Below are 15396 nucleotides of genomic sequence, written 5' to 3'. Positions count from 1 at the left end.
TACAGGCAAGGGTGGTTTTAAATAGTTCATTGTCAATGTTAAATCCTTCCTTATTCTTTGCCTAGCTGGTTTCTGTTTATCTTTCATGTGTCAATTTAAATGTCATGTTTCTTAGGTCTCAGAGCAATAAAGTAAATTATACTCTTCTTATTTTTTTTTCTGTTACTGCAAACAAAGCACACATTTGTGTGTTTTCAAGCATTATTTTGATGTATTTTAAGAAAATCTCATTTTAAATATGAAAATGTTAAGAGAAATCATGTACCTTTGATCATAGTGTGCCTCTGGTTGTATAGTTAGATCTAACTATTAATACCATGGTCTAAAATAATTTTATATATATATATTTTTATAGGTAATGATGTGTATCCTGAAATTCTGAACCATGAGTCTAGCACTTAACGATCTGCTTATTTGCTGCCGTCAACTAGAACATGATAGAGCTACAGAACGAAAGGTAGTAAGTTACTCAAATTTAATCTTTCCTTGAATCAAGTGTGTGATTGTTAACCCATTATTGTTTATTTTTCATTTTCAGAAAGAAATTGAGAAATTTAAGCACCTGATTCGAGATCCTGAAACAGTTAAACATTTAGACCGGCATTCAGATTCCAAACAAGGAAAATATTTAAATTGGGATGCTGTTTTTAGGTATTCTATTCTAATTTATTTTAACTGTCTTTATTTTTCTCTTTCATTTTTATTTCTATTATGATATTATTTTTGTGTGTCTTATTTATCTTTGCTCCCTGTATATTGTTGTGCCTTGCATATGACGTTGGCACTTAATATTTATCAAAACATAACTTTTGAAGGATATTTATATACAGAGCTTAAATTTTAAATCATTTGTTCAATAAAATGTCTTAGACACATTTCAGTCAAGATTGAGAGAGAATTCCTTTCATATCAATTAGTTCTTAAGACTTTATTTCAAATTAGAGAAAAATACTAAGTTGTAATCAATGTTTAATTATTCCTTTGACACCTTTAAATATTGCTCTGATTATAAGTAATTTCCATGTGTTAAATTGCAATAGAATGAATAAAAGAAGGATGAGAATATGTCCATATGAATTCGGTTAAAAAACAAAAAAAACCTCAAGCAATGAAACAATGATTGTTAGACAGGAGTGGCAAACAGGGTTAATGCATTTTTACATTGAGACATAATTTTCAGCTATCAAGTCCATTTATAAATAGAAATAGATTTTAAGGCTTAGAAAGATGAATAAACTATTATAAATTATTGTAGAATACTGAGTACTAAATAAACTTGAAACATTTGTAGTCAAGAGGAAGTATGAGTGTTTAGTTGTCCTTGAGTGTTGAGAACAGATAATCTATTTTATTTTTTAGCTCCTATTTGGTACTAGCTTGTTATAGATTTGAATGCATAAAACATAAAAAAAAATGCATGCTCCTTTTCTCTGGTTACTTAGTTTATAGTTTATTTTAGATAACACAAGTACAGTTATTACCTGAAGATGAATACTATTTTGTATTATTTTTACTTATTTACTTTAAGTTGCTGTTTTAATGAATACTGTTTTGTATAAGCTGATTAGATAGGCCAAATATATATATGCACCTGGCCTACTCCTGGCTAGTCATGAATATCTTCTAGACAGGATTCATTTAAAGGCTAGAAAAACATTACCAAGTGCCTCGGAAAGAGGTTGGTGATATACAGAATAACAGAAAGAGTTTAAAGAGAATTGAGAGCCCTTACTAGCATTCTTAGCTTTTAATGATAAAATGAGAAAGCAGGCAGTAAAGCAATAGAAAATATGGAAGACTATGAGCTTTGCAGATCAGACTTTAAATTGGTGTTGTAGGAGTTATGCCTTGAAAGAGACATTTAATTGTTTTATTTAATTGTTTCATTTAGCCAGTATATTGATCAAAGCAATGTGGCTTAAAAGATGCTCTTTGTGATGGCATGAAGGACTTTTTGAAATTATTGTAATAATTTAAGCATTTAATGAGTTTCTGAAATTGCATTTTGTTTTCTTGAAGATTTTTACAGAGATATATTCAGAAAGAAACAGAATGTCTGAGAACAGCAAAACCAAATGTATCGGCCTCAACACAAGCCTCCAGGCAGAAAAAGATGCAAGAAATCAGTAGTTTGGTCAAATACTTCATCAAATGTGCTAATAAAAGTAAGTGATATTTTATATTATAAATATATGGCTTAATAGGTTACTGTTGCATAAGTTTGATCTGAATATGGTAAGATAAAAGTTGAATGCTAACACTAACTTCTGGTACATATAACAATTTTAATACTACACGTTCTAATATTTGGGGGAATTTATGCAAGCATAGAATGATAAAATTTCAAGACTGAAGTAATTAAAAATTATTATTTTAATTACCCAGTCTTGGATCCCCTATATACATTCCTAGCACTTAGGTAGAAGCAGTCTTAATGATTACACATACCTGTGAGGCTTTCTTTTCCATCTTTGCATAGCATTAAGAGTATTAAAAACCTCTCTTCTTTTGTTACTGCTTCTACTTTCTGAGATGATATAAAAAAATCCTAATCATTTTTTCAATGTGACATCCTTTGAGTTATCTGAAGGTGGCCACTCAATTTCCCCTGAGTCCTCTTCTCTAAAGTAAATAGAGCTACTTCTTTTAGCTCATATAACTTAGGTTTCATGCCACTCTCCTTTGAATATTCTTCAGTTTGATTATATCTCTCAAGTGGTGGGCCTCCATCTTTTAGGTGTATTCTGGTTGATACAGAGTGGAGCAAGACTTGCATATCTTCTATTCTATACTTTTACTAATTCATTGTGAAATCACATTAGTTTGCTTGACAGTCAAAACCCACACTCTTAACTAACATTGTGCTTACTATGATTGAAGAGAGAAAAACAACCAGGTCCTTTTTTTTTTGCTACTAATAAGCCAAATATCTCCCATCTTTAACTTGTACAGTTGATATTTTGAAGAGTTGACATTTTTGACGAATATACAGGATCCTAGTAAGCCTTTGTAAGGAAATGGGCTTTACACAGTATTGAAAAGCTAGAAGCAGAAATGTTTGTTTAGGAACTCCTGAGTTCAGACCACCCTTTTTGGCACCAGGCATTGTTTTTATGGAAGACAATTTTTCCACAGACCAGGAGTGGGGTGGGGTAGGGGATGGTTTTGGAGTGATTCAAGAACATTACATTTATTGTGACCTTTATTTCTGTTACTATTACATTGTAATATATAATGAAATAATTATACATCTCACCATAGGTTGGGGACCTCTTCACAGATAAGAATGTGGCTTTGTGATACCACTTTATTTTAAGAATCAGGAAAGCCCAAATGTCGGTAAACATTTAGTAGAAACATGCAGGTTATTAGTGAATGATATTTCAGAATGGTGGTGTGAGACTTGAGTCTAAAGAACAATGGTTTAGCAAATTTTCCACCTCCTGTGAGATGCCAGTTTGTGTTGATAGCTGCAAGCGCTTGTCAGAGACTCCAGCAGAAACAAAGGAAAGCTACACTGAAATATTCTGTGCCTGCTTTTGCTCTGTGTGTGGTAGCCTTGTATCCAGTAAAATATTGTTGGCTAGTGACATTAGAATCTTTTTTTTTTTTTTTTTTTTGAGACAGAGTCTCACTCTGTTGCCCAGGCTAGAGTGAGTGCCGTGGCGTCAGCCTAGCTCACAGCAACCTCAAACTCCTGGGCTCAAGCGATCCTCCTGTCTCAGCCTCCCGAGTAGCTGGGACTACAGGCATGCACCACCATGCCCGGCTAATTTTTTCTATATATATTTTTAGCTGTCCATATAATTTCTTTCTATTTTTAGTTGAGATGGGGTCTCGCTCTTGCTCAGGCTGGTCTCGAGCTCCTGAGCTCAAACGATCCGCCCACCTCGGCCTCCCAGAGAGCTAGGATTACAGGCGTGAGCCACCGCGCCCGGCCTGACATTAGAATCTTAATATGTACTTGATGAGTGAGTGAGAAATATATCATGCCAGTTTTGTAGCCCATCAGAAAAGCTTTCAGGCTGGGCGAGGTGGCTCACGCCTGTAATCCTAGCCGAGGCGGGAGGCGGGAGGCCGAGGCGGGAGGATCGCTCGAGGTCAGGAGTTCGAGACCAGCCTGAGCAAGAGCGAGACCCCGTCTCTACTAAAAGTAGAAAGAAATGATATGGACAGCTAAAAATATGTATATAGAAAAAATTAGCCAGGCATGGTGGCACATGCCTGTAGTCCCAGCTACTCGGGAGGCTGAGGCAGGAGGATTGCTTGAGCCTGGGAGTTTGAGGTTGCTGTGAGCTAGGCTGACGCCATGGCACTCTAGCCTGGGCAACAGAGTGAGCCTCTGTCTCAAAAAAACCAAAAAAAAGAAAGAAAGAAAGAAAAAAAGAGAAAAAAAGAAAAGCTTGCAGCTTGTATAGTAATTTTGCCTTGCAGTGAAAAAACCTTTCAATTGCAAAATTAACAATAGAGATTACATTTGAAAATGTATCAGTACGTTGGCTTACAAGAAAGGGTAGGTAAAATTATCAATGAAAGATCATTTGAATAGTTGAAAAGTGGTGTTTTTATTTAAGGCTTCCTTTTCTTTCAAGTTTGACTTTGTAACTTAAACCTCTTTAATCTCATGGCAAGTTACTGTTGCCTCACCTCACTTCTTCACTTGTATTTTTTCAAAAGGTTGGAGGGTTGATGGGAATTTACACGCACATCCAGACTTCGCCAGACTTACTTAGCATTGATATCCAAGGTATGAAAGAAACAGATTAGGGAAAAAAGAGGTGAAAGGTAGAGGCTGGGAAGAAACAAGTAAGAAAATATTGTTCATTCCTTTATGTTAGCATTTGTCTGCTTTTGCACAGAGCATAGACAGAGCCTAGAGAATGTAAAACCTAGTTGTGAAAAACGTTAAGTTCCATTGAGGTTCCTTAAAGTCTCTTCAGGCAACCTGGCTGTTCTTCTAAGACAAATTTTTTTAGAAAGAAAAATGTCATGAAACGCTTCTCAAATTTGGCAGAGGAAAGAAATATACTGGGAAAAAGGACATAGGAAAATATGTTTTTGTCCTAGTATTGATTTATGTAGTTACTTAACAAATGTTTATGGAACATTTAGTATCTGGGCAGTCACTGGGCTTTCTGTGAGGGTATAGAGATTAATTCCTTTCCTCAAGGATCTAATAATACAATGGACATTATAGAGAAAATGTTATAAGGACTGTAAAAGAGAGATGTAACAGAGTGTTATAAAAGAAGATCATGTTTGTATATTGTTATTTGTGTATAGTTGTATATTTCATCACTGGCCAGATGCCTAAAATTATGAAATAAGCCTGGGGTAAAAAATGATTCTGTAGTTATATCAGTGTATATTTATTTGCCATTGTCTGATACTTCTGAGTATAACTAGTCTCATCATAAGAAAATCTTAATCTATAATATATTGCGATTTACGTAATGAGTTGTGCTCTGCTCATAGCTTATAACAATAAATATGTTAGAAAGAAAACCAATAAGTATGTTACATTCAATTTGAAGATTAAGTCATGTAATAACATTTCAGCTGTGATATCAATATGATTTGCTGGAAATAAAGATTAAATTATTTTTAAGTGTGATTTTGTTACCTTTAAAATATATGTGTGTCAATGCTGAATTTTTATAATCTCAAATAAATAATATACTGTTAAAATTATAGCCTTACATACTTGTATGCCATAAGTGCTATTATAGGACTTGAAAGTAATTTTGCTTTTCAGGATAAATATTCTCTTGTAATATTATGTTATTCTAATAAATTCATTCTTCATAGAGATTGCCAAGAAACTTTGGATCTTTTTTGGTGTAGTGTCAGAAATTATGAATTATTAAGGATATGACTTTTTAAAGAATGATTGTTTTTGTTGTGTATCCCTATAGAGATTGGCAAATTTTTTCTGTAAAGGGACCAAATAGTAAATATTTTTGACTTTATGCATCATACAGTTGTCTATATCTCAGTTGCACAACTATGCTGTTTTAGCACAAAAGCAGCCATAGACAATAAGTAAATGAATGGACATGACTGAGTTCTAGTAAAACTTTATTTACAAAAATAGGCAACTAGCTGAATTTTGTTTTGGGGCCATAGTTTACCAATCTCTGCTCTGTGAGAAGAAGGGTAATTAATAGTTACTTCCCAAATGGAATTATTTAAATAGTTGCTATTCCAAGTGTCCTTAATTTATTTTTGTTAAAATTTATATATACTTATTTGTTTGTTTGTTTACTTTATTTCTAAACAGGAGCACCTAGGCTAAAATGTCAAGAACTCTTGATTTATATCATGGATACAGTGAAAGATTCATCTAATGGTGCCATTTATGGAGCTGATTATAGCAACATACTGCTCAAAGACATTCTTTCTGTGAGAAAATACTGGTGTGAAATATCTCAGCAACAGTGGCTAGGTATGTTTTGACGGTTGTTGTTTGTGAATTTTTCCCTGTGAGATGAAATTTCACCAAAAAAACCACTTAGAGTCTATCTGTATCCCCCATCTGACCTCACAGTTTAACAGTACTTTAGTAAAATTATATGGTTACAAAATCCAGCCCTTAATTTTCATTTATTACATACGTATGTTCTGAATTAAGTCACTAATAACGTATTAGGTGCCTGCCATTGGAACTAAAATTACAGAGTGAAAGATGCCATCCCTGTCCTTGAGTTGACAGTGGCAGAAAAAAAACTAAACCAGAAATTATAATGCAATATGATATAGATATGTTTGGGTACAATAGGTACACGGAACAGTGACACCTAAACTCAACTATGATTAAAGTAGAAAGGAGAAAACTAAGAAGAGAAAAGTATCGTTAAAGTGAAGGCAAGAGAGTTTCAGGTTTGAAGGGGTGTGGTGAACATTTTAAGTACTGTAGAAAGGATAAGACACAATAGTGTCCATTAGATTAGGCAAGTAGCAGGTTATTGGTAAGGTAACGGAAATAAAATGTATTAGAATAGAATAGAATATATAAGACCCAGTGACTCACTAGTTACTTAAAATGGGTGCTAGGGAGGAATCTGGTGTTATTGCCAGTTTGTAGGTGAGAGGTTCTGAGAGACCACAAAGGAAGGAAGGAAGTTACAGTCAGGGACTAAAATATTTCAGTTTATTGATTTCAAAGGTGGAGCAATTCTAGGTCTGAGAATGGATCGAAGTGAGATTTGGTATAAACATGGTGACTTTAAGCCAGATTTCAGAGTCTTTTATAATGCACCAGCTCTAAAAATTAAAAATCTCCTCTCTTTCATTGAAAAATGTTTAGGCTAAATTTTGCTAACTACATTAAGAGACATTTGTATATATTCTTTGTAGCCAATTTATTGTTTCAGAATGAGATATATATATATATATATATGTGTAAACCATAAAACCACAAACTAAGTGGTACCCTCACTCCTACATTACAGTCTACTGTTTCTGCGTGAATACCAGCCTTCTCAGCTGTTGCACTAATTTCTTAGGAGTCATTTGGAGCCTTTGATTTTGCTCTGAACACAAGGCAGGCAGTGTCTGAAACAGGGCCCTCAATAAGCCTAGTGGCAGGCTTCAGAGAATAGGCCAGTAATAGCTAAGATACTCAGACAGATCTTTCCCCAGTATGGCTAGTCATATTTAGAATATTTGGACATTTTAGATTATCACTTATAACAATGGCTGTCACTGAAACAAAGATACTCCTTCCTTCAGTATCCTAGGTTCTATCATCTAGCATGTTCTCTGAAATGCTCTTTTTATTTTTAAACAAACTACTGTTACTTCTTATAATCAGCCTTTGTCTTTTTTTTTTTTTTGAGACAGACTCTCACTTTGTTGCCCGGGCTAGAGTGCCGTGGCGTTAGCTTAGCTCACAGCAACCTCAAACTCCCGGGCTCAAGTGATCCTCCTGCCTCAGCCTCCCAAGCAGCTGGGACTACAGGCATGCGCCACCATGCCCGTCTAATTTTTTCCATGTATATTTTTAGATTTCCATATAATTTCTTTCTATTTTTAGTAGAGACGGGGTCTCACTGTTGCTCAGGCTGGTCTCGCACTCCTGAGCTCAAATGATCCACCTGCCTTGGCCTCCCAGAGTACTAGGATTACAGGCGTGAGCCACCGCACCCGGCCCTAATCAGCTTTTTTGTCAAAATATTTCTTACTTAGTTAGCTTCCTTCTCTGAAACTGATGAGGATTCTGTTGAAGAAGTCTATACTCAACATATGTATTTGGTAGAGGTGGTAATTAAAGCCATGGTTATGGATGAGCTTGTATAGGGAAAGAATAAGATGAGAAGATGGCCTAAGACTGAGTCTGCATTTCCATATAAATTTTGCAATCAGTTTATTGATTTCTACAAAAAATCTTGCTAGGATTTTTATAGGAATTGCATTGAATATGTTAGATAATTTGAGAAGACTAGACATCATAACAACATAGACTCTTCCGATCCATGAACATGATACATCTCTCCGTTTGTTTAGGTCTTTTTTTGATTTCTTTCATTAGTGTTTTGTAATTTTCAGTATACAGATTTTTTTATTGTAAATTGACAATTTATAATTACATAATCATGCAGGTTTTGCATATGTTTTGTTAGATTTCTATGTCAGTAGTTTGTAAGTTGCAGTTTTTAAAATTTTGATTTCCAAATTGTTCAATGCTATTATATAGAAGTATAATTGATCTTGTATATTGACCTTGTATCCTGGGACCTTGCTAAAATCACTTATTAGATCTAGGAGCTTTTCTATAGATTCTTTGGGATTTTCTACGTAGACAGTCACTTTGTAAGTATTGTAGTATTTTTTTTCTTTCTTTCTCGGCTTTTATTTCTTTTTTGTGCCTTACTATAATACCTCCAGTATTTTTTTTATTTTGGTGAAATATACGTAACATAAAATTTACCATTTTAACTATTTTTAAGTGTTCAGTAGGGTTAAGTACATTCACGTTGTATAATCTCCATCATCCATCTCTAGAATTTTTTTTCTATACCCATTAATCAATAATTTCACTATTTTCCCCTCCCCACAGGTCCTTGGTGGCTACCATTTTACTTTTTGTCTATATGAATTTGACTATTCTAGGTACCTCATTGTGACGGACTGAACATTTGTGACCCCCCAAAATTCATATGTTAAAATCTGATCCCCAATGTGATGGTATTTGGAAGTATGGCATTTGGTAGGTAATTAGGTCATGAGGATTGGCCCCTCATGATTGGGATTAATGATCTTATAAGAAGAGGCCAGAGAGCTAATTTGCTCCCTTTCTGCCATGTGAGGATAGAGCTAGAAGTTAGCGATCTGCAACCCAGAAGAGGGCCCTCACTAGAAACTGACCATGCTGGCACCCTGATGTGATACTTTCAGAGAATTGTGAGAAATACATTTCTATTGTTTATAAGCTACTTAATCTATGATACTTTGTTATAGCAACTTGAACAAAGAGACTCATACATGGAATCGGTATTTGTCCTTTGGCAAATGGCTTACTATACTTATCAAAACATCTTGTGAGGCTCATCTATGTTGTAGCATGTGTCAGAATTTCCTTCCTTTTTAAGGCTGAACAATATTCTATTGTATGTATTATTAATAATACATGCCACATTTTGTTTATTTGTTCATCTATTGGTAGACACTTGGTTGTTTTCCGCCTTTTGGCTATTGTAAACAATGCTGCTGTGATCATAGGTATACAAATATTTCCTCAGTTTCTTGTTTTCAGTTCTTTTGGGTATACACCCAGAAGTAGAATTGCTGGATCACATGGTAATTCTATATTTAACTATTTAAGGAACTAACATACTGCTTTTCAGGGACGCTGTACCATTTTACATTCTTACCAGCAATATATATAAGGTTTCCAATTTCTCCACATCTTTACCAGCTCTTATTTTCTGATCATTTGTTTGATAATAGATGGAAAGTATTATGCCACTGTGTTTTTTATTTGCATTTCCCTAATGACTAATGATGTTGGAACATTTCCTGTTTGTTGGCCATTTTTATTAACATACCTTTTCTGGAGAAATGTCTTTTCAAGTTCTTTGCCCATTTTTTTTTCGTTTGTGTTTTTAAGTTTATTTTTTTGGAGTAGTTTTAGATTCACAGGAATATTGAGAGCTACAGAGCTATCCCATATACTCCGTATGTTCACCCACATGCATTGCCTCCTGCATTATCAACATCACCCATCTTTTGCCCATTTTTAAATCTGGTTATTTTTTGTTTTGTAGAGTTGTAGATGTTCTTTATGCTGGATTTTTTTTTTTTTTTTTTGAGACAGAGTCTCACTCTGTTGCCCGGGCTAGAGTGCCATGGCGTCAGCCTAGCTCACAGCAACCTCAAACTCCTGGGTTCAAGCAATCCTTCTGCCTCAGCCTCCTGAGTAGCTGGGACTACAGGCATGTGCCACCATGCCTGGCTAATTTTTTTCTCTATATATTTTTAGCTGTCCATATCATTTCTTTCTACTTTTAGTAGAGACAGGGTCTTGTTCTTGCTCAGGCTGGTCTCGAACTCCTGACCTCGAGCGATCCTCCTGCCTCAGCCTCCCATATGCTGGATTTTAATCTCATATCAGATATATAATTTACAAATGTTTTCTCCCATTTCATGGATTGCTTTTTGACTATGTTGATAGTGGCCTTAGATGCACAAAAACTTTGAATTTGGTAAATCCAATTTAACTATTTTTTCTTTTGTTGCCTGTGCATTTGGTGTCATATCCAAGAAATAATTGCCAAATCCAATGTCAAGAAACTTTTCCCCTATGTTTTCTCCTAAGAGTTTTATAGTTTTATCTCCAATATGATTTTTGAATAGGAATGGTGAAAACAGACATCCTAGCCTTGTTCCTGATCTTAGGGGAAGCATTCAGTGTTTGACCATTAAGCATGATATTAGCTACCAGTATAGGTTGAGGACATTTCTTTTTTATTCCTAGCTGCTGATAGTTTTTTTTAAAATCATGAATGGATGTTGAATTTTTAAAAATCTTTTTCTGTATCTATTGAGATAATCATATGGTTTTTTCCCCTTTACTCTATTGATCTGGTGAATTGCAGTGATGGATTTTTCACATGTTGAATCAACCTTGAGTTCCTGTGATATACTTCACTAGGGCATGATATGCTAGGTTTTTTATATATTACTGGATTGAATTTGGATGTGGGTGTTGGAGGATTTTAATTTCTTTAATAGATGTAGTATTATTTAGGTTACATATTTCATTTTCACTGACCTTGGTAATTTTTTTTTTCATGGAATTTATATATTTCATCTAAGTTGTTGAATTTATGAGCATAAAATTGCTCACATTATTGCCTTACTATCTTTTTAATGTGTGTAGACTCTGTAGTGATTTTGCCTCTTTAATTATTGATTTCTGATCTTAACATACCTTCTTTCTGTTTGTTTTGAGTTTAAATTTTTTTTTTCTATTAATAGTTTCTTAAGGTAGAAGCTTAAGAGTTTAGAGCTCCCTAATATGTGCATTTATGTTATAAGTTTTCTCTAAGCACTATGTTAGTCACATCTCACAAATTATGACATGTATTTTCATTTTGTTTAGTTCAAAATATGTTGCAGTTTTTCTCGAGAGTTCTTTAACCTATGGATTATTTAAAAGCGTGTTACTTAATTTCCAATTTGGGGGAATTTTCTTCTTTTGTTTTTATGTTTTTTCTTATGCTTTCCAGTCTAATTACATTATGGTCAGAGAATATACTGTTTATGATCTAAGTTATTTAAAATTGTTATGACCCAGGATAAGGTCTAACTTGGTAAATATTCCATGTGCATTTGAAAACAATGTGTATCTGTTCTTGTTGTTTCAATTGTTCTATAAATCAGAGAGCCAATTGATTAATGGTGTTCAGTTTTATAACAGACTGGTATGAAAACAAGAAATCGAGTGAAGAAGGGGTTAGCAAGGTACAGACAACACTTTTAAAAGCTTTGGTTGCAAGGGGAAGGAGAAAGAGGAGTCCTGTTAAAGACAACAGTTACTAGAATATTTATAAATGTAATTGGAAGAATTCAGTGGAGAGATTGTAAAATTGATTATATGTGTTTCCTAAGAAAGGATTCCAAAAGAAAAACCCTAGGATTGATCCAAGGAAGAAGCTAGCTTTTCTAATTAAGTAGGAAGGAAGACAAGTTTAAGACATTCAGTAGCTTGCCTGTACAGCTAATATAAAATATGGATTCTTCTTTCATACCTTAAAAGCTTTGCATAATTTTGCTTCTGCTTATCTGACTTACCTGAAGCTTACCCCCATTCTTCTAATTTCTATGTTCAAGCTACACTGGCAATTATTCTGTTTCTCTAAGGCAGTGGCTTCCAAACTTTTTTTGTAAAAATAGATTTTGTTTTTTATAGCAATTTTAGAGTCACAGCAAAACTGAGTAGAAAGTACTGAGAGTTCCCTTACTCCACACGCACACGGTGTGCCCCACTGTCAACCATCTAACACCGGAGTGGTACATTTGTTAAAATCAGCAACACATCATTATTATTCAAAGTCATAGTTTACGTTAGGGTTCACACTTGGTGCTGTATATTCTATGGGTTTTGACAAATGTATTGAAATTTTTAAAAGTCTTTTTCTATATCTATTGTGGTGATGGTATTTTTTTTTTTCCTTTGGGGGAGGATAGTGACATGTATTCACCATCATAGTATCATACAGAATAGTTTTCACTGTGAAAAAAAGTCCTCTGTGCTTCTCTCATTCATCCCTCCCTCCTCCCAGTCGCTTTTTACCGTTTCCATGGTTTGGCCTTTTCCAGAATGTGATATACAGTTATACATCATTTAACAATGGGTATACATTCTGAGAAATGTGTCATTAGGCAATTTTGTCATTGTGTAAACATCATAGAGTGTACTGACACAAACAAATATGTTTTCTTTTAGTTCTATAATTTTTTTTTCTTTTTCAGTGTTTCTCCCCTCCTCCCCTCTCCTCCCCTCCCCTCTCCTCTCCTCTCCTTTTCTTTTTTCTTTTCTTTTCTAGAGATGAGATTCGCTCTCTCGCCCAGGCAGGAGTGCAGTGGTGCAATCATAGTTCACTGCAGCCTTGAACACATAGGCTTAAGCGATTTTCCCACCTCAGCCTCCTGAGCAGCTGGGACTGTAGGTGTGCACCACCATGCTTGACTGTTTTTTAATTTTTTGTAGAGACAGGGTCTCACTGTGTTGCCTAGGCTGGTCTTGAGCTCCTAGCCTCCAGTGATCCTCCCACTTCGGCTTCCCAGAATGCTGAGATTATAGGTGTTAGCCTCTATGCCCGGCCTTCTTTTTTTTCTTTTTTTTTCCTCTTATAAACTCTTTTCTATTAAAAAATTTTTTTTTGACTTTTTAAACTTTTTTGTTTAAAACACAAACATATTAGCTTAGGCCTACTCAGGATCAGGATAATCAGTATCACTGTCTTTCTCCTCCATGTCTTGTCCCATCTCCATATCTTGTCAGGACAGTAGCACCATGGAACTTTCATCTCCCATGATAAAAATGCCTGCTTCTGGAATACCACCTAGCATCTGCCTGAGGCTGTTTTACAGTTAACTTTTTTTTTTTGTTTTTGAAGTAGAAGGAGTATGCTCTTAAATACCAAGAAAAAGTATAGTATAGTAAATACATAAACCAGTAACATAGTGGTTTATTATCATTTTCAAGTATTATGTACTGTCCATAATTGTGTGTGCTATTTTTATGTGACTGGCAGCACAGTGAGTTTATTTACACAAGCATCACCACAAACATCTAAGTAATGTGTTGTGCTATAATGTTATGATGTCACTAGGCAATTGGAATTTTTCAGCTCTATTTTATAATCTTGTGGGGACCATCATTTGTACGTGCGGTTCCTCATTGAGTGAAACATCGTTATGTGGTACATGATTATACTTGGTACCATAATAGTATGTAGCCTTTTCAGACTTGTTTCATTTAGTAATATGCATTTAAGATTCCTCCATGTCTTTTCATGGCTTGATAGCTCCTTTCTTTTTAGCAAAGAATAATATTCCACTGTCTGGATATACCACAGTTTTTTAATCCGTTCACCTACTGAAGGACATTTTGGTTGCTTCCAAGTTTTGGCAATTGTGAATAAAGCTGCTGTAAATATCTATGGGCAAGTTTTTGAGTAGACTTAAGTTTTCAACTTTGCATAAATACAAATGAGTGCGATTGCTGGATCATATAGTAAGCCAAGCCTATTCTTAATTTTATAAGAAACTGCCAAACTGTCTTCCAAAGGGGTCAGTGTCAGTTTCTATATTACATATCAGTAAAGCTTAATTTTTATTTATAATTTTAATTTTTAAAAATAGGAACTGTAATATTTTTTTCACACTGCTGTGAACCATCTCACACACTTCTATTTAGATGTGCAAGCCTTTTTTTGTTTCAGGTCATTTGTCTTCTTTTTAGAGGCTACCCTATGGCTGGCTTCTTTGTATTCTTCATGTCTCAACTTAAATTTTACTGCCTCTCTTTTTTTCTTAAGAGACAGCGTTTCACTTTGTCACTCAGACTAGAGTGTAGTGGCGTAATCATAGCTCATTGCAGCCTCCTGGGCTCAAGTGATTCTTCTGCCTCAGCCTCCTCGGTAGCTAGTATTACAGGCACGTGTCACCATACCTGGCTGATTTAAAAAATTTTTGTACAAATGGTGTCTTCCTGTGTTTCCCAGGTTGGTCTTGAACTCCCGGCCTCCAGTGATCCTCCCGCCTTGGACTCCCAAAGGGCTGGGATTACAGGTGTGAGCCACCATGCCTGTCCATCACTGCCATTTTGTGATTGCCCTTTCTAGATTTGTTCCTCTCCTTTTATTTTCTACCACGATACTCTTGTTTCCTTTATAGTACTTTTGTGAAAATAAATAACACACTTTTAAATAATTCATGAGCCAAAGGAGAAATCTCAAGAGAAATCAAAATATACTTAGAACTGGATGAAAATGAAAGTTACAAGTTATCAAAATTTGTGGAAAGAAGCTAAAGGTGTGCTGAGAGGGTAATTTATAGTATTAAATGCCTATATTAGAAAAGAGGAAAAGCCTTAAATCAATAAGCTTCTATCTCAAGAAACTAGGAAAAAAAACCAAGAAACAAAAAAACCACCAAAACTTCAAAGCAAGCGGAAGAGAAGAGCAGAAATCAATGAAGTTGAAAATAAAAACAGTAGAGAAAAATCAGTGAAACAAAAAGTTTATTCTTTGAAAACATCATTAAAACTGATGATCTTTAACAAGAGAAGGTTAAAAGCCTGGCATGGTGGCGAGCACCTATGGTCCCAGCTACTCAGGAGCCTGAAGCAGGCGGATCCCTAGAGCCCAGGAGTTTGAATCCAGCCTG

The 15396-nt window shown here is 34.9% G+C and overlaps 1 protein-coding gene across 1 annotated transcript in view; it reads left to right on the top strand.

Moving 5' to 3' along the window:
- The first annotated feature begins 385 nt into the window (after positions 1-385).
- ATM (ATM serine/threonine kinase) overlaps positions 386-15396 on the top strand; it is a 121630-nt gene continuing 106619 nt past the window's right edge. Inside the window, exons 1-4 of the mRNA XM_069468973.1 lie at positions 386-457; positions 539-651; positions 2020-2165; positions 6281-6445. Coding sequence (XP_069325074.1) covers positions 386-457; positions 539-651; positions 2020-2165; positions 6281-6445 — 496 coding nt within the window. The remainder of the gene's footprint in view (positions 458-538; positions 652-2019; positions 2166-6280; positions 6446-15396) is intronic.

Source organism: Eulemur rufifrons, chromosome 6 (genome assembly GCF_041146395.1).
Source record: "Eulemur rufifrons isolate Redbay chromosome 6, OSU_ERuf_1, whole genome shotgun sequence".
Classification (NCBI taxonomy): domain Eukaryota; kingdom Metazoa; phylum Chordata; class Mammalia; order Primates; family Lemuridae; genus Eulemur; species Eulemur rufifrons.
Note: the sequence above shows the minus strand (reverse complement) of the source record. Positions and strands in the feature narration are given on the sequence as shown.